General features: G+C 37.1%; 3 protein-coding genes across 3 annotated transcripts in view; 1 reads left to right on the top strand and 2 right to left on the bottom strand.

Annotated features, from left to right (window-relative positions):
* Positions 1 to 7755, top strand: part of COL9A1 (collagen type IX alpha 1 chain) — a 100241-nt gene extending 92486 nt beyond the window's left edge. The window contains exon 37 of the mRNA XM_074333167.1: positions 6828 to 7755. Coding sequence (XP_074189268.1) covers positions 6828 to 7012 — 185 coding nt within the window. The 3' untranslated portion in view covers positions 7013 to 7755. The remainder of the gene's footprint in view (positions 1 to 6827) is intronic.
* FAM135A (family with sequence similarity 135 member A) overlaps positions 1 to 20586 on the bottom strand; it is a 461750-nt gene that overhangs the window by 271218 nt on the left and 169946 nt on the right. The gene's annotated exons all lie outside the window — the stretch shown is intronic.
* Positions 9302 to 20586, bottom strand: part of COL19A1 (collagen type XIX alpha 1 chain) — a 313236-nt gene continuing 301951 nt past the window's right edge. Inside the window, exons 50-51 of the mRNA XM_019749266.2 lie at positions 16723 to 16800; positions 9302 to 16545 (exon numbers count right to left, since the gene is read on the bottom strand). Coding sequence (XP_019604825.2) covers positions 16418 to 16545; positions 16723 to 16800 — 206 coding nt within the window. The 3' untranslated portion in view covers positions 9302 to 16417. The remainder of the gene's footprint in view (positions 16546 to 16722; positions 16801 to 20586) is intronic.

Raw genomic sequence — 20586 nt, 5'->3', positions numbered from 1 at the left:
TGCATGGTGCATGGTAAAGGCAAAGCATTTTATAAGTGTTGGTAGTGATGATGATGATAATGACGCTGACATCACCCAAACCTCTAAAGGGTATACTGCTGTCTTTGACAAAGGGAGACTCGGGCTAGATGTGCTTCTCATAAAATAAATCAAGGGTAGACAGGCTGGCTTTGTCAACTGTTTCCTCAAAGGATGAGCAGGGATGTGGAACAAACTCAGCAAGTGAAAAAAACCTCTCTTAAGATTTGTTGAGATGGGAAGCTAAACATGAAAATCTACAAAGCCTTCCTTCTGCTTTTTAATAGCGTTTATTCATTAGAGAATAAATTCTTTTAAATTTAAGGTTTTAGGCAGGAGGCTGGCTTTACAAATGTTAAATAAAATTTTTGAATTAGTTGCTAACATTCTAAATGGAGAGACATGTATTTAACTACTCAGCACCCTACCTTCTCTTGAACATTATCAGAGGTCCTGGCACCACAGGCCCATACTCCCTCACGGCATCGATTAATGTTAGCTGGAGCGGAGCACTGCTGGCATCCACTCTCTAGTTCATCACAGGCCGCAGTCCTCCCAGCTGCCTCCCCCACGCTGTTGTGGAATATCATTATCCAGCCCAATTTTCATTACACTTGTGCCATTGGTTTTCTTCTAGTAAAGACAGCTGGGAGTCTCTTAACCCAGGACCATTTCTTTATAACACTAGGAGTCAGAAACTTGTTTTGTAAAGCACCATATGTTTTGGCTTTAGGGCCATGTGTTTTCTGTTGCAGCTACTCAGCTCTGCCTTGTGGTGCAAAAGTAACTAGAGGCAATATACAAACAAATGACCGTGGCTGTGTTCTGATACAACTGTTGACAAGAACAGGAGTTGGCTCATGGGCTACAGTTGGCCCATCCCAACCTACCATACCTGCCTTGTTCCTGTGGTCATTTGGTTTGCAACCTTTCCCTGGGAATTTTCTCCTCTTAATCTTTATTTGATTTTAAGGTAGACCTGGTCTGACTCAGTGGCAACATTGCTACTGATAAAGAACATGAAAATCACCTTTTATATGCCTTTATATCTGGCCTATCTTTTAAACCTTAAAATAATCAACCTTTACCTCCCCCCAGTGTCAGGAGATCTAAATAGGCTCTGCTAAAAGCATGGTCTACTAAAACCTTACAGTGTTTCCCCAAAAATAAGACCTAGCTGGATAATCAGCTCTAATGCATCTTTTGGAGCAAAAATTAATATAATACTCAGTCTTATTTTACGATTATATAAGTATGGGTCTTATCTAACATAATATAATATAAAACTGGGTCTTAATTTTTGCTCCAAAAGATGTATTAGAGCTGACTGTCCAGCTAGGTCTTACTTTCAGGGAAACACGGTATTTATAGGTGCTCTGGATGAGGGAGAAACTTTCTCAGGGGCCTCATCTGCAGGGGAAAAAACCATAATTACCAGCTTCATCTGCACTTAATATAGTCAAATGAAAGCTTATTGGATAAATGAGAGGAAATTATTTCTCTCTACTTATCTATAGCCTTGAGATGGACATTTTCAAAGATAATTATTCTCTTAAGACGTATTCATATTTTATCCTATTACATTACTTTGTGTGGATCTAATTTGTAAGCATAATGGGAAGAATGAGATGTTATATGTAAAATAGGATCTCTAACCTACCTTCCTTCTAAAAATATATGAGTATATGTAATAAGACTGGACCACTATAATAAACCCAACAAAAGACATCTGTAATAGATGACTAAAAATAGAAAAGAAAACTAAACACCAAGAAAGAAGGAAAGTAAACCTGAGCAGATATGTAATTGAACATGTAAATTTGGTCTCCACATTTTTGGCCGAATGGACAAATTAAGATGGATGAGATGGAAGGAGGATCTCTATGGAATTATATTATCATCACATATACAATTTGATTTACACTGGTTTCTTATTGCCACCTTTGCAATAATAGTATGAAACATGGCTGGTGTGATGGGGTAAATGTTCAGCAGAAATCCCTCTTTGCTATGGGTGCCTCACTGGGTGAACCAAAAAACTTTGAATGTGACAAAAGGAAGAAATGCTCTAAAGGAACTAAGACTGTGGTGAAGTTCCCATTGGGGTAAGCTCCTGCAGAGAAGAATGTCACGGAACTTTGTAGGGTGCATTGCATGGTTTCTAAAAGAACATAATCAATAATATTCTCATAATCATAATAGTTCCCATTTATCAGATACTTTGAGGCATGAATTTAATTATAAGGAAGGCATTATCCCATTAGAAACAGAGAAATTAGTGACTTGCTAATGTCACCCTATCCATAAACAGAAGCACTAGAACTTAGACCTATCTGTCTCCAAAACCTGTTCTTCCAACCATTGAGCTATATTTACCCAGTCTGGATATTGATCACTTATTAGAAATAAGGGATGCTGCTATTGGAGTACTGTTCAAAAGAAATATAATGAGAGCCACAAGTTCCAGTAATTTTAAATCTAGTAGCCACATTAAAAAAGTCAAAAGAGGAGATCCAAGATGGTAGAGTAAACACTGTGCCTGTGTCCTTGTGAAGACATTACAATTACAACTAAATTATTGAACAATCAACCTGGAGAACCATCTGAAGTCTAGCCAAACAGAAGACCTATAGTTAAAAATATAAAGAAGCCATGACGGGACTAGTAGGAAGGGTGGAGACGCAGAACAGGCCTCAAACCTCTGTGGCAGTTGAAAATCAGTAGGGATACCTTGGCCATGGAGGTTCCCCCTGGAGGAGTGAGGGTACCCAACCCCCCACACCAGGGTCCCCAGCCCAAGTACTGGTGCTGGGAACAGGAGTTCCCATAACATCTAGCTGTGAAAAACAGTGTGGATTCCGAACATTCGAGTGGGACAGAAGGCTGCAGGAAACCCAGATGTCCTCTTAATGCCCCACGCACAGACTCACTCATTGGCAGGCACTTACCTTGGGCTCCAGCGGAGAGATGGTAACTCAGGGAGCGTCAGAAACATACGGGAGGCAGACTGAGGTGGAGGGCTGGAGGACAGTTGGCATTTTCCCTGTGAGAGGTGGGTCTTCTTCCCATGCAGTGGGCAGGCAGGCACCATCTTTGCTATGTTGAGCCTGCCCCTACAGGCCAAATCTGAATCTGATTGGCCTGGTGAGCTCCAATGCTCTATCCTGTTGACTCAGCTGGGACACTGCCCCTGTGCCCCCTGCAACTTACCCACAGCTGGAGGCATTTTCTCCATGAGCAGCCAGCCCCTCCCGCATTGGGTTCGTTCTTGAAAAACTATCAGAATCCACACACCCCAGGTGAGCAGTGATTGAAATCAGTGAGATTTTTGCTGAGTCACACCAGGATCAGCACTGGCACCAAACCAGAGTCTACATTAACCTGGTGACCGCAACTCTTCCCACTCTAGTGACTCCCAAAGAACTTGCCTCACTTAACTCACATAGCACATGAGGATTTATCAGTGGCTGAACCATACTGGAGCTGGAACCTGACAAGAGGCCTCTGAGTGTCCTGGCTTTTTATGGAGTTACCTCAGGCTTGGTACTGATGGCAGCCATCCTCGGTTCACAGCATGGTCTCTCCCACGTGCTTCCAGGGTTAGCATAGGCAGCCAACAACTGTAGATCACTTTGTAGCTCCTACCAGGTAGCCCCGGCCAGCCAGGCAGTAGCTGAGTGGGCCTGCATCAGAGCCCTTTCCAAAAGCCTCCAGAACCAACATACATGGAGGATGTCTTCAGAACACAACAGAGCACCAACCAATCAGCCCCATAAGTGGCAGACACAAAAGAGTGGTCTCAATAGGCACCAGAACCTTCTGGGGCGAATCCCACTCAGTGGGGTAAGCCTTCTGCACAGCAGCCCATAAGCTATGGATGTGACCAAACCCCAGAGCCAGTCAGCCTGAGGGTCAATACCATCCACTGATGTGCCAATGACAATCAAGGCTCAACTTTAACAGGAGGGCACATACAACCCACACAAGGGACACTCCTGGAGCACCTGGCTCAGGTGACCAGGTAGACTGTGCCACAGGGCCCCCCACAGGACACCTACTACATTAAGCTACCTGGCCAAGACTGGGAGACATAGCAGATCTACCTAATACATAGAAACAAACACAGAGAGGCAGCCAAAGTGAGGAAACAAAGAAATGCATCCTGAATGAAAGAACAGGTGAAAAATCCAGAAAAGGACTGAACGAAATAGAGGCAAGCAACCTACCAAATACAAAATTCAAAACAATGGTTATGAGGATGCTCAAGGAACTTAGTGAGAACTTCCACAAAGAGATAGCAAGCATAAATAAGGACATAGAAACCATAAAAAAGGACCAGTCAGAAGTGAAGAATACAATAACTGAAATGAAGAATGCATTAGAAGGAATCACCAGCAGACTAGATGAAGCAGAGGATTGAATCAGTGATTTGGAAGACAAGGTAGCAGGAAACACCCAATCAGAACAGCAAAAAGAAAAAAAGAATCCTCCCCCCTGCAAAAAAAATGAGGAGAGTTTAAGAGACCACTGGGACAACATCAAACATAACAACATTCACATCATAGGGGTACCCAAAGGAGAAGAGAGAAAATAAGGGATTGAGAACCTATTTGAAGAAATAATGACTGAAAACTTTTCTAACCTGGTGAAGGAAATAGACATACAAGTCCAGGAAGTGCAGAGAATCCCAAACAGGATGAACCCAAACAGGCCCACACCAAGACTCACAATTAGAATGGCAAAGGTTAAAGACAAGGAGAGAATCCTAAAAGCAGTAAGAGAAAGGCAACTAGTAACTTATAAGGGAGTTCCCATAAGATTGTCAGCTGATTTCTCAACAGAAACTTTGCAGGACACAAGGAATTGGCACAAAATATTCAATGTGATGAAAAGCAAGGACTTAGAACAGGAGTACTCTACCCAGCAAGGCTAACATTTAGAATCGAAGGACAGATAAAGAGCTTCCCATACAAGAAAAAGCTAAAGGAGTTCATCACCACCAAACCAGTATTACCAATAATATGGCAATAGGTACATATCTATCAACAATTAATGTAAATGGATTAAATGCTCCACTCAAAAGACATAGGAAGACTGAATGAATAAGAAAACAAAACCCTTACATAATGCTGCCTACAAGAGACTCACTTCAGATTGAAAGACATACACACTGAAAGTAAAGAAATGGAAAAAGATATTTCATGAAAATGAAAGAAACAAAAACAAAAAAACCTGGGATAGCAATACTTATACCAGACAAAATAGACTTTAAAGCAAAAGCTATAACAAGACACAAAGAAGGACCCAGTAACCTACTTCAGGGTATTTTTCTGAAGAAACCCAAGCATTACTTCAAGGGGATGTGTGCATCCATATGTTCATAGCAGCACTGTTTACAATGGCCAAGATGTGGAGGCAGGCTGAGTGTCCGTTGATGGAAGAATGGATAAAGAGGAGGTGATACATATGTACAATGGGATATTGCTCGGGCATGGATGGGAATGGGTTCTTACTATCTGAGGTGGCATGGATGGACCTGGAGGGTATTGTGCTGAGTGAAGTGTATCAGACAAAGACAGATGCAATGCGATTTTCATTGTATGCAGAATCTAAGAACAAAATTAATGAGCAAAACAGAAACAAACTCATAGATACAGAGAACATTTGGTGATTTCCAGATGGGAAGTGGATTGGGGGTGTGGGTGAAAGAAGGTAAAGGGATTAAGTACAAATTTGTTGTTACAAAGTAGTTATGGAGATGTAGGGTATAGTATAAGGGATATAGTCAATAATATTGTGATAACTATGTATGGTGTCAGATGGATAGTAGATTTGTTGGGGTGATAGAAGGGAGGGGTCAGGATGAAAAGGTGAAGGGATTAAAAAGCACAAATTGGTAGTTACAAAATAGTCATGGGGATGTAAAGTACAGGGAATACAGTTAATAATATGGTAATAACTATGTATAGTGCCAGGTGGGTACTAGGCTAGTCAGGGGGATCACTCCTTAAATTATATAAATGTCTAACTACTATGCTGTACACCTGCAATGAATATAAAATAATATTGAATGTCAACTGCAATTGATAAATTTAAAAAGGTGGGGAAGGAGAAGGGGAATAAAAGGTCCAAATTTCCAGGTATAAAACAAATAAGTCATGGGGATGTAATGTACAGCATAGGGAATATAGGCAATAATATTGTGATAGTGTGGTACAGTGTCAGATGGTTGCTGGACTTACCATGGTGATCACTTCTTTAGGTATGTAAATGTTGAATAACTATGGTGCATCCCTAAAACTAATAGAATATTGTACATTAGCTATATTTTTAATAGTAATCTTTAAAAAAGTAAAAAGAATCAGGTGAAGTTAATTTTAATAATATAGTTTATTTCACTCACAGTGTCCCAAATATGATTTTATCATGTAATAAATACAAAAATTAATAATGCAATAGTTTACATTTTTTGTAACAAGTCTTCATAGTACAGGTGTGTTTTACACTTACAATTCATCTCAGTTTGCCTGAGGCATATTTCAGTGCTCAATAGACATACGTGGCTAGAGGCTACCACACTGGGTAGCACTGTTGTACCGATGGAAAGTGGACTAGAGATGTGAGGTCTTCCACTTTTAAAATCTAAGAAACCCAAGTCCAATGAAGGAATTTTATCTTCATCATCATTTCCAAAAGCATTCATTAAGCTCCTATGTGTACACTGCTGTGCTGCGGGGGTCCTGTGCTTTCCGCCAGTTTGCAGCCTCAAGGGGTCTCCTGTTCACATTACCACTCTTTGTGTGTTTCAGGTGAGCCAGGTGCTGCTGTCTTTGGGAAGAATGGCCGGGATGGTGAGCGAGGCCGTCCAGGGGTGGCAGGAATTCCTGGTGTGCCCGGCCCCCCAGGTCCTGCGGGCCCTGCTGGTTTCTGCGAGCCAGCCGCCTGCACCGTGCATCCTGGGCAGCGAGCCTTAGGCAAAGGGCCAACTAAGTGAAAGGTTTAGTGCTGCTTGGCCGTCCCACGAACCATGGCTGGCAAAGGAGCTTGGAGGAGAAACACTACCCAAAGCCTGGGCAAGAGAGGACAGCACACTACCTTCAACATTATACAGAAGTCCTACTGGACGATCAGATTTAAAACGATGGTGCTATTCAATAAATCCTCTTTCCTTTCCCTTGGAGGGGAGACAGCAGAGTCATTGGTTAAAAAACAAAACAAAACAAAAAAACCCTTTAAATTTATAATCCTGTTCCTAGGATCTTGAACTTCAGTGTGCTATACATATGTGATATATTGTGGGCCACTGTGCCAATAAACAAAAACAACTGTTTGGTGTACCTCAGTTGCAGTAGTTATTTTCATTTTTTACTTAGATGTTGCTCTCAGATTATTGTTTAGCTACATAGAGGGTTACAGACTAATTATGAAGAAACCCCCATCAGTAGAACTGGTGCTTAAAATCCCCATTGATGTGGTGTCTTGGGAATGGCAAGAAAGCTCCGTGCCATGGAGAATGATATTCTTACAGCACACGTTGGGTTTCACGGTCAGCCTGAATTTTTGTTGAACTGTACTGTATCCCAAACCTATAAACATTTTGAGTTCTTCTATGTGAAAGCAAAGAAGGAATTTTAATATCTTGCCATTCGTAAGATTTGTTGATGAGATTATTTATTTTAAAAGTTTGAGGTTAACATCTCTGGTTGTACCAAAGAAGAAATAAATATGGTTTCTTAATCTCTTGCATGTTTTCTTGTAAATAATCATGTTCAATAAAAAGAAGTCACTGAACTTATTTAGATACATTAAAACATTTACATTATTGGTATTTCTATAGGCATATGTTTATAATATTAGTGCTTTTTTTCTACAGAGAAATCAAAAGCCTTTACTATTCCCCTGAAGATGTTACCCAGTGACAGAAATTCTTTCTATATATATGTGTGTGTGTGGTGTAGGGCAGGGAGCTTCATGGACCTTTTTGAAAGTCTAATGCAAGTTATGGGACTCAAACCCCAGAAAAATGCACAAATGCATATGTGCAAACAGTTTGCAGACTATTTCAGAGACTTCATGGATCCCCTAAGTCTAGCCTTGCTCGGTTTCTAGGTTAGGAACCATTGGCTTCATTTCAACGGTTTGTTAGCTCCTTCCTATTTAGAACTTCACTGCTGCAAAAGTGGTTTCTGTTTCATCAGTTTTCTTATACACATTATAAAGGCAGCTTGGCTCAAACACTGTATTCTTATCAGTTAGATAGGTATTGCCTGACCACTCAAGCACTTTATTACTATTTACATACTTACATTGGCTTGCTGTTTTATCAACATCTATATACACTATCAATCAGATTTAATATATTCATTTTATGTCACAGTGCGAATGAGTGACTTGTCCCAGGGCATAGCGCAGTGCACAAAACAGTCAATGTTTTCAGTTAGTTTATGGAACTCAATTCTCTTGAGTCAAGGGAGAGTGAGCCCTAATAGGATTTCTAACATCACTTTTTTTTTTTTCTCGTGTGTACATTCTATACATTTAAAAAATTTAGCCCTATTTCTTTGGTCAAATTAATCATCATGTAATCTGTGTTTGGAGTTTCTTCAAACTGTTTATGGCGTCTCGTTCTGTATGTCTGGCATGGATTGTGCTTAAGGAGAATGACTTAGCTCAACGTGGCTCCGTAGACCAGTGCCATTTACACACACCAAGGAGATGTTCTTCCTTTGTGTGGAGTAGATAATTTTTGGAAATAGAGATATCTGTTTTAACTTCTTAAATGATCTTTATGTAAATGGCAAACGTTTTCAGGTTCTGTGACACATAAGCAAATAAATGCAAAGAAATTGCCTTGTCTTTTCACCAAGGTGGTTTTATTTTAACGAGTGACATAATCAAATATAATAAAAGAAAAATTAGATAACCAAATAAATATGTTTCTCAGTTCTATAATATTGTATTCATAAGAAAATTTTTAAAAAATTCAAAGAACAGTTCATTAAAATGTTTTACAAACTTGATATATAAAAGGCTGTACAACAAGCTCCACAGATACCATAAGCAATATTGGAAATAACTACTTACAAATAGATGATGTAAAGCTAGCACATTCCAAATGATGGGAACAATCCATTACAAACTCAGTGAAGTGAAATAGTTTACAGAAGCAGTAAATACTTGACCAAGGCATTGCAAAGAAAAGCGTCCTGCAAATCTTGTCCATGAAAGAGGGTTGATAAATATTGAATTAGACCAAATTATCTTTTTCTAGCAAAACAGAAATCTCCATAACCTCTTGTAGATATTTTTAAAAGTTGGATGAGGTATCACCTAGAGCACTTGCTGAGAGAGCTGCGTGAGAATAATTAAAGTTAGTTAGAAACTGGCATGTTATTCGGGGGCAAATAATTTCTGATTTATTTCTAGTCAGTGCTTCTGCGGCATTACAATATTCTTTACATCCCAAATATCAGACAGGTTCGTTAAGAACTATGGAAATCACTTCCCAGTCTGAACACATAAATTCACTGGCATGGTTTGGGATAAGTGACTTCTGTCTAGCAGAAGAGTATATGAGTAGTCCTATGAGTTATGTGACTGATTTGATTATTTACGGACACTTTATATTTCAGGCTGACTAAACAAATATTGCTATTCTTAAACATCATTAGTAAAATCTGATTTATTTGCAACCTGAAATAAATTTCATGTAAATTCCTACTTTAGAAGATCACCTCTGATTGTATTATTTAAATTTTTGGCTATTAGAGTGTCGCTGGTGTGTAATATCTCCAAGTTTAAAAAAATAAACCAATATAGGGGGAAGATCACTAAAGATACATAAAATCATATCAAATATTGAGAAAATTGCTTTTAGACATTTTTCTGGTACCCTTGAAAAAGGAGTGAAAGAGCAAAGTAAAATAATACTAACAAACTAGTAATTTTGGTGTTTACAAATGGGCAATTTTAAATATCTTTTTAAAACATCTTTTAAATATCTTTTTTAAAACAACGAATATTGGTGTTCAATAAATATAAGTCAAATCCTTTCGTTTTTCATAAATACTTTTCAGTTGTGTACTTAGTCCTTTCTAGCGAGCTTGTAATCTAGGACATGGCAGTATTAAGTGCATATGACTCAGTAAACATTAAACTAAAGCTGGTTAATTATAATAATGTATGACTATAAATACACAAGCTCAAATACTCTTTAAATGATTAACTAGAGGAAATGCAACATATTTGTTACATTGTCAGAAAGATGATGCTGACTGCCTTATTTTTAGTCTTAGTAATATTAATAGTCTTAATAAATGGCAATCTATGCTAACTTTCCCCTTAACATGCCTTCACATCTTGCTCTTGACTCCAGGTTTTCTCAGAATAACTAGAGAGAACAAATGAGGGAAATTGGCTCCAAGAAAGTAACTTTCTTTTTGAAATTTATTAAATTTGTCTTTGCCATCCAAGGTGAAAATTTGTGTGTGAAAAGACTTAAAAGTATTCAGTAGAAAGCACATGGTTAATTTACTACATCATGAGGTGATCTGAAGATGAGAATAGTCAAGAACTATGTAAATCATTTCCTAATCTAAGTAAACTTGTAAGTCCACTGGCATGTTTTGATGTAATTAATTTCTGTTAAGAAAACATGCTATGTATTTAATTTCTTATTACCTATTGTCTTATCACTAATGATAAAGGGTTTATATTTATGAGAAAGTTAATTGTAATATTCCTTATCTTGCTCTGGCTCCTCTACACCAATGAGTTTCAAATGATTTTAGTGAGCAGATCACTTTATGGGACTGCTTGCTCTCTGACTTTTGCTTCTGCTTATTTTTATCCGAAATCATTAGACCAGGCTTTTAATGAGCTTCCAGGGAGATGGGTTATACACTTAATTACATGAACTAAGCATTGATTCGTGTGACAAACACAAGTATAATTACCAGTACGGTATAAACAAGAACCCTTTGATAGACCAATGTACAGGTTCTTTGACATCTGTGTGCCTCAAGCTTGGTATGTAAGTTGAGTGTTTTGGGAGCACCCCTGTCAGTGAGACCTAACAGAATGAAACTGAAGTGTGGTGCTTTGCCCACCGGAGGCGGTGAAGAGTGGACCTGGTATTAATAACTACACCTTAGAATCCCTTGATTTAGGGTCAAATTCTTTATTGCTGACATAAGCAACAAGCTCATTATGCATTATGAATATATAGGAATCAAGGCCTCAAAGCATGATATCCATGTGAGATTTAGAATAAAACTAGAGCCATTCCACTTAACACGAGTTTGTTGAATTAAATCTTAAATAGTTTGGTGAGGTAAGATAGAGAACAAACAGGATGGGAAAAAATGCATCCTAAATGTTATTTTTAAAATAAATAGTTATAAAATATGCCATAAACAATCTGAACTTAAATACATTAATACACTGAAAAATATCCCTAAAATACACTTTAAATAATACAGCAAAATAAAAAGTCGTAATGTAATTACCATCTTTCCACCCATAAGCTTATTATGGTCAAGCCACACACACCCTTCTGATAAACTTAAATCTTATTGACCTAACCCCCAAGTTTAGTGAAATTTCCTCCTTTACTAGCAGTATTCACTTTTGACAAATTCATGAAGCAAGTAGCTAACTCAAGTTGTACCATATATCATTCATTATTAGATCTTTTTTCCATTTAGATTTTCTTAGACTGGCTTTGGTTTTATAAACCTACTTTATCTTTGAGGTAAATTTTTGCTGTTCTGGGTCTGTTTTTTGAATGAGTTTTCTCTGTGTTCACCTGGTTCTTTATTCAACTTAACTAAACTGACCAGTTACTCTGGCATGATTTTGTTGAGAAAAGGGTTTGGGTTGTAGCTCCAGCTACACCACACAATAAAACTGAAGGCATCCATTTGTCTTGTTTTCTGGGACTCCTAGTAATGAAACAAATTTAATGTAATTAATGCTACCTTTACTGGCCAACTAATAAATGAATACAGTGCAATGAGATAAGTCACTTTGCAGTATCTAAGCATAAAAGATACAAATTCAATTTTTTCTGTATCTTTTCCTCTTAAAATTGTACATAATCTCTGAGAGGAAATTATTAAAAGGGGGGGGTACATTCAACAGTAGAGAAAAAATAACATTAAGAAACAATGACAATAAAGAGTGTCTTAAGAAGGTGGACGTGAACAAATGTGAAAAATAATTTAAGAACAACAGCAATGAACAGATCTGTAAAACTATTACAAAAATTCATTGAAAAAATTTAAGCATATAAGTTAACCTAGAAATTCGTAGTCTCAGGATATTAATACCAATGTTAGGGAAATTAAAATGGTATTTTGAAAAATAATCTTCCTTGTCTTACTTTTGTAAATAGTGATACAGTTCTAGAAAAATATAAAAATAATACAAATCTAATTGTAAAATGTTAAGTACCTTGAACAATATGAAGATTTAGACACTATATAACTTTATAAGTGGTCAACTTCTTGTATTACGCTAAATGCTTATTACTTCTCTGTCAAAAGAGAGTATCTATTCTGTCCAAAAGGTAGGATGATTACTTAGGTGTTTTCATGTTAATCACTAAAATATGAGGGTCATGTACAAACAAACTAAAGTTATAAATAATAAATTTGCAAGTTAACTAGGTATATAAATCCACCGAAGACACAAAATTGAAAGAGCCAATGAATCAAAGGTTATTGTGCCATTTTAACAGACACTTAAAATGAAAAATATATATATAAATTAAGAAAACATAAATTAACAAAAATTATTTACAAAAGTAAAAAAATAATAAGTGCAAAGGCAAGGATCTGATGTAGTTGTTGTCCACTAAACTATTTCTACCCTTGTATTTCTGCAAGTCTGTTCAGTTCTTCTGATTCAAATTGTTTTAAACACCATCTTGTGGACAAAAGGAGGTATAACACAAGAAAAGCGAAATCTTATTTAACTCCCAAAACATATTCATAAAAAATGATTTTATAATCCAAACATTAAATGACTTTTACAGACAACATATCATGTGATAATTAAGTTATATAACATAAGTGACTAAAATTTTAAAGTTTCAACGACATCATGAAAATATAGAAATAAACCTATGGGATTAAAGTCATGAAGTTATATTGATCACAGGTGAAAAATTGCAAAGGTTAAGACTGGTTGTGTTTCTGTTATGCTTAGGGAAAAGGGGTTAACATCTTCAGTAGGAAAGAACAATGAACAAACTCATGAAAGATTCTTCCTTTTTTCTTTAGATTCCAAAGGCCATAAATATTAATGGAAGTCCTACCTTATTCTTTGCACAGAAACATTTCTATTTGAAAGTGTTAACTGATCTTGGTATAAAATGTTTGACTGGAATCTAAACATACTTACATAGGGCAAACACAGTTTTAATGATTAATTGTCATCATGGCCTATAACTGTTTCATATTTAAACACTTATGTTGTCTGGGTGTCCAAACAAGAGATAATTCAGGAAATTTGGTAATTCTTCTTCCCTGCTATGGACATTACTGACATCTACGTGAAAGTAAACACATGTTTTGGAATGAAATAAAATGATACAAGAGAATTGGCAACTACCAAGTTATTTAGGGGCAAATTTCCTACCCTACTTTGGGGCCTTAATGATCCACTATCTTTTTGGTAAAAAAACTAGGCAAATGCCAAATCTCCACTTTCCTTAATATTTATATTAGCTGGACCTAGTCTTTCTTTTTGCTCTGTGTTGCATTTCATGGGTACAGAGATCAGACAGGAACAAGTGTTGGAAGGTAGATAATACAGTAGGGTGAGAGAGGCTTGTCCCATGGGGACACGCCCCATTTCTGTAGTTATGCAGAAGGTAGATTTAGTCATATGCGTCAGTTATTAAAAAAACGAGCGTGAATCACTGTGACAGCCCTATTTTGTAATACACATCATATAACATTATATTCCGCCCCCCCCCTTAAATCACCTGAATAAATCCAAATTCTTGAAACAGGAGTTAACTAGTCCAGCATTAATGGAATTTAGAAAAAAGAAAGGTTCCTAAATATGCAATTTGTAAGAATGGCTGCAGGACATATTCTGTGGACTTAAAATGAACAGAAGTTGTAAAACAAGAAAATGAATTAAGTCTTTTGATATATATGAAAGGATCGATTCAACAAATATAAAGAAAAAATACATTAATCACCATCAGCAAAAAAGTTCATGAAAACATTAAAATGCTAACACAAATACTTCTGGATTAGCAAAGAGGCATAAGGATACACAACCTATTAATACGAAAAATAATCTTTGAAAACAAAATGTTTAGCTTTATGACAAATTCAAGTAAATTAATGAGTGGCAGGTGAGTTGTAAGCTTTCAGAAAATTTGACACATTAAAGTTCAACAAATTAAAAATTCAAGATATACACATAGCACCAGATTTAGGTCTCTGTACATTTTTTGGGGGATAAATTATCGTTTTACTAAAAATGCATATGTATATTTCAATTGTTTAAGATTAAAACACAGCACCATTGTAGGTATTGCACAGAAAAGAAAAGAAAAAAAGATCAATGTAAAGTTAAAAACACTTCAAATAAATAACCTTGGAAAATAAATAAACTTGGAATTGAAATATATAGCACAATTCAATATGAAAAAACCAAAGGTGGTATGTATGCACAGCCATGTAGATAGTACCTGACCAGCAGTTTATGCATCTATAATGAAAACCAGTTCAAGTCATGGGTGCATTTGAACAAAGCCTGTCTTAATTTAGGCATGCTACCAATATAATTCTGTTCACAGCTTTTTCCAAATCCAGTGGGCTTGCCTTTCTAAACTCGTTTTTCAATTAACAGATAAAAGGAATCATCCTAACCTGCTTTAGCCAAATTGGAATCTGCACTGTTCTTTGAAGAAGTGTGACCTCCTGATTTCTGTGACAGAAGCGCTGTGGGTGGCATGATCTCATCATCTATGGGGCTGATTACTTAGATTTCAGCAACATCCTCATGCCCAACGTTCCAGAAAATCAATTGTTTCCAACCCACAGTTTCTCAAAATAATGTACAGTTAGGCAACAAAAATACCATGTGGTTATTTGCTTGGTGATCACTGTATTTTCATTGCCTGTCAGAGGACATGGGCTTTTGCAGCGCCTGCCGTATCCCCTGAAGTGAGTGTTAACTCTTTGGTCTGAGTGTTGGTTGCATATTCAGTCTCATGGCTTTCTTTGTTGCCCTGTACCTCTTGCTGCAGCTTCTGGAGATTCTCCGTAAGAGCTTCTGGGCTTCACTTTGTCCATATGCATCTGCCAAAGCCACACATTCATCTTCAAGGGAAGGTGTTTTTTGTTTTCCAGTCAGTACAAATCCCATCCTTTGTTACAATGGCTGGTTCTTGACTTAAAGTCTGAGAGGGATGAGGTCAGAAGGATAATAGATACAGGAGCCCAAAGACCTTGCTAGACCATTTAAGCTTCAAAAGTACCATTGACAGCTTGGTGCCTTCACCACCATACACTTCTTAGGGAAAACCGCTTTCTGTTTCCCAAATGAGAAACTCAGTGAAGGGACCACAGTGTTTGTTAAGCTTTTCTTCTGGAACTCATATACAATTGGACTTCGTTCCTCTCTTTTCATACAGTCTATATTCATGCTGGTGGTGATTGCTTTGAATTGAGCTCATTATACAGAATTAACAAAATTATTTCAGTAGTAAGCTATGGTGTGTTTTTGGACTCCCTGATAAAATAGCCTCCTTTTATTTATTTACTTTTTCAAAATATAAGTTATAAAGTGAAACTCTTATTGCCTATCTATTTCTCTGCATAAATAGGATGGATGTAGGATGGCATAAGAATTTTTAAGCTATAAAAAGTAGTCAAAAAACATTTAGCAGGAGCAATGCATTATATCAAAAACGTTAATGAAATTTTTAGCAATGACAGTAAATTTAAACACCAAGAAAAGTTCAGGGTAGGTCTGAAACTTTACAATTCAGAAACCAAAGGCCAAATATAAATTGATGAGACTACAAAATGTACATCACCATCAGTCTACGAAATCAGAAGGTGTAATTTTCTCTTGAAGAAGAACTAATGATGAAATTTGCTTATGTATTTCATAGAAAACCCTGAATAAAAATCAGTAACGGTAAAGCAAAACACATGGAATGAATTTTGGGAAAAGTCTAAAAATGCTGATATCGCAATTACTATAGGAATTGGATTCAAATTGTTGCTTTTAATGTCTGCCTACACAAGAAAAAAAACCCCAAAAACAAAAAACCAAGAAATAGCCTCACATATCATGAGGGTTTGACAGTATTAAGATAGCTCCAGCAGCAAGGAGCTATCACCCAAAATCAAGTCTTCCTCAGGTGTGTTTATTTCCCACCTGTCCGCTGATGGGCATGGGATACAGGATAGAGGCAATCTTCCGGGTTACATCTTCCACTCGGTCCTGGAGGACCCTGGGGACCTGGGGTACCTGGTGAGCCTGGGAAACCTGGAGCTAATGAAATAAAAGACCCCATTAGAAGGCAGATCAGATATGGCTCTGTCCCCCTCACTCCAATGAACATGGATTATTCACCTTCTCCTGTAACAACACAAAAGGGCCACAGGAGAGAAGGCATGGCCCCTGTATTTAGAAATGTGCTTGTGTTGTGAAGATAAACATCACTATTACCTGAAGTCCCAGGAAGACCCGGACTCCCTGGAAGGCCAATTCCAGGTTCCCCTCTTTCTCCCTTCTGTCCCCGGTAGCCTAAGAGAGAGATATATAAAAAGAGAGACACAAAAAGTAAGGGTGTTCTATGTCAAAACAGCACATATAAGAATCATGTTTTAGTCTAGAATATTTATGTAACTCTTTCACTTGACATAAATGGTATAATAGCTATCTGTTTTGCATTAACCACTTATGAAACTTACATATTAAACAGATTAGATGCAATAGGCAATGAGGATCTTACAAATATGCAACTACTATACAAAGTTCCAACTAGTCAAACTCTTGATAGTGAGATTTTTGGCACTGCAAATGATACCTAAAGAAGTCAAATGAATCATTCATACTTTCTTTTAAATAGCTGTGACAAGCTGTGTGAGCCCTCTTCAATAGGAATTCTGACTGGAGAGTAGGTACAGGATGAATGTAAGTATACTGAAAGAGTTCTGCTCACTACAAGGACAGGATAATATGACAACAAGAAGCTGGACCTTAGTCCAAGAAGTAAAGGGAATAAAAGGAACAAAAAAATCATTATTTTAATAAATGACAGAGTGTGAAGATATGTGAATCCACCTATCTCAGGAGTCAGGAGAGGACAAAATCAGGTCTTTGTTCAAATTACTGTTCATAACATTATATCTTTTCTAAGTAGTTAAAACAGCACCCCTACATTTTAACATGGCAGGTTATAACTCCAAAGGATGAGGAGCTTCAACAATTCTAGAAAGCAAGAGGAGACTGAGGGATCCTTCTAAACTCAATCAATTTAAGGCGCTTTAACCAAAATAAATTAGGTCTAAGATCTCTGTACATTTTAAGATAAAAATCATTCTTATTCTTGAAAATGCTTGCTGTCACCTGAGATAGAAATGTGCAGAGTAATTTGTGCCTCTGCGAGTCCTTATCCCGCCTTTTATAAGGCACAAAACAATTTTGATCCGTGTTTTATATACTGGCATCCATGTAAGACTTTGTTTGAAGAAAAGGTTCTGTGGCTATAAGAGTTTCACAGTGATCATAAGTAGCTTTAATTTTCAACTTTTTCATACTTAAACAGCTTAAAGATGGCTCCTAGTCCCAAATGAACAGAGCAGTCATGCAGACACACAGCTAGGCTAATAAGCAGGAGAGTATCTCGGTAGGAAACAACAGGCCCTAACTTAGTTGTGCCATTTTATAAAGATGTGTAATTACAGTTAAACATGATAGGAGGAGGAATTTTAATGTGCTCTGTGAAGAGTATGTAAGATAAATTATTTCTTCTTATTATTGAGAATTAGACATCTGTTTGGGGGTGACCATTCTCAGTCTTGACTTGACCATACAGTGTATACGTCATTATCCAAATAACATTAGTACTGTAATCACCACAACATTATTTCTTGGCTTTGGAGGTGTGTCCTGACCATAAATGTGAAAATAGTGGGAAAAGGGTATACATTCAGGATATATTTTGAGGTACATATTGGAAATATACCCAGTGGTAAATCTTCACATATTTATGACTGAAAACCATGTTACAGATATTCAATTCAATCCTAGATCCTAGAGAGAACAGTGGCTTGAACATGTGGCACAATACCCTAAGTTAATACATAATCAACTTTAAAATATTACCAAGACTTCTTTTATATAAATGACTTTCATTTAACATATGTAAGCAACAAGGAAAAATGTTGGTACTTAGGGTCATTTTGAAAGTATGTGTTCAAATTCATTATTTAAACATTTCTGCTGTAAAGTAACATTTGCTATCTGAGGTATATCTGATAGCCCAACCTAGGTTTTACTCTTACAGAAAGATTGTAAAGTTGACCCTCAACCTATCCTAGTAAGTGCTTAAGATCTTAGCCTAAAAAATGAGGAAGAAATAAACTAAAGATATATGAACTTTCAATTAATAAGAGGGTTGATAAGACTGTAACACAATTCCAAATGAAAAATAGCTCATTTAAATTCAGTTTTCAAATTTTAATATTATACAAAAATACATTATTCCCATGTACTTAAGTGCATATAGTATCACAAAACAAGAAACAATAATTTGTATATTTGTCTAATGGGGTAACATTTATACTTCTGTTGACTGTAATTTATTTCTACAAATCTCTCAGCTTATTAGGTTAATAACAACATACTATTAATAAATAACATTGCTGAATTGCACAAGCATACAACAGTTTTCTACTCTTAAATTTCCTAAAAAGGTCACAAACTCATTCCTTATGAAGGCTGCCATAAAGCCATAGGGTCTTATTTTATAATTGCTTCACAACAAAACTTCAGATAGGAACGCTAATAAAGTCGATAACAGCTTTCCTACTTTCTAGAATTAAGCTTTTCACCCAGTTAGGGTAGGCCTCATTTGAAATTTGGAAAAGACTAAAAGGCAGGTCTGTCTGCAAAGGGGCATGCATTTTCATGGCTTATAAATATGCAGGATGACAGTTTGCTATCACCATAGCTTATGCAGGATAAGAGAAATCAAACAACAGCAGCGTCCTAATTGAAACATCTAGAGGTACTAGTCATTGTACAAATTTGGTGCTTGCTTTCAGGTGGTAGAGTTTATTTATTTCCACTGCACAGATTTCCATTTCAACTCCAGGGATTTACTTCCAAAGTTGTAAATCTGTGCATCTACATGCATGCTGGACAAATGAGGCCAATCAAGGATTGCTCCTGGCATTTTGGAAGAACCACTCTTGATGTGTGGGCCTGCCGTGAGCCATACGAGTTGTTTGGCCTTCCTGGTCTCACCTCCCTGTCGACCACATTGCCCTTCAGTCATTTTGACACACACATGCCTCCAACTTCCTCTGTCCCCACTGCTAACAAATTTGAAAGGTCAACTCTATGTCAGTCATGTGAACTACCTTATGGGCCACGGGCTTACAAATAATAGGCTTCCTTCATTATAAACCAATAACAGCTAAACTTTAAAAGTTCAAATATAAGAACACCCATTTCCAATAGTTTCCTATCAAAACTGATGAAGGGCACATGGAATAGCTGGATCTGTTTTCTCCTAACTCCACATCCACTCAGTGTGGACAGAGCTTTCAAGTGTGGCATGTGTTCTTCAGGGTTTTCCCGGAGGTGGAGAACCAACTCTGTTTGGAAAAAGTTTAAGTAAAATTCTTTCGCATAAAACTCAACATTAGAAAAGTTTGCTTCTCTTGTTTATATGTGAGAACTCAGCTGGATCATGCCTTTTGGGGCTTCCTTGATCCTAATGTGACACATTCTTGCTCACCCAGGCAACAATCGGCCCTACACTGCAGACCCAAGGTGGGAATTCACACCAAGAAAAGTTCTCTTCTCAGTGCACAGAGGGAAGGCAATAATCAAAACCCATGGGATGGTTAAAACATAACACTGTCTGGAAATGTTTTTGAATTTTAAAAAGATGCCAACAATCACCCCTTGGAGAATTTAGAAAAAATGCAAATGAGGCGACTCAACTCCAATCTTAACAGTCTCTATTCCTGCTGGGTCAGGACCCTGAAAGAGGATCTACCGGTTTTCACTATCAGAATTTTGGTAGGAACAGTACTCCCCTTTTAAAACTTGGGTCGCAAGCTTCTGATAGTCTCACATCAATTCTTTCCTTGCACTCTACATGTCTCCTGCTTCTGAGAATAAGTACAAGAAACTTATGAGACCCCCTTCAATTTTTTGTCCTTCCCTAAAGATAGCAAGATAATTCAAGACTCATTCTATAGCGCGCATGTCAAACCAAACCTCTTTATAGCAAATGAAAATGGATTTGTTTCCTGAGAAACACCGAAAAAAGTATCTCTTTTAGAAATTTCAGAA

The sequence above is a fragment of the Rhinolophus sinicus genome, linkage group LG05 (assembly GCF_036562045.2).
Source record: "Rhinolophus sinicus isolate RSC01 linkage group LG05, ASM3656204v1, whole genome shotgun sequence".
NCBI classification, from domain to species: domain Eukaryota; kingdom Metazoa; phylum Chordata; class Mammalia; order Chiroptera; family Rhinolophidae; genus Rhinolophus; species Rhinolophus sinicus.
The sequence above is the reverse complement of the archived record's forward strand: the minus strand, read 5'-3'. Positions and strand labels throughout refer to the sequence as shown.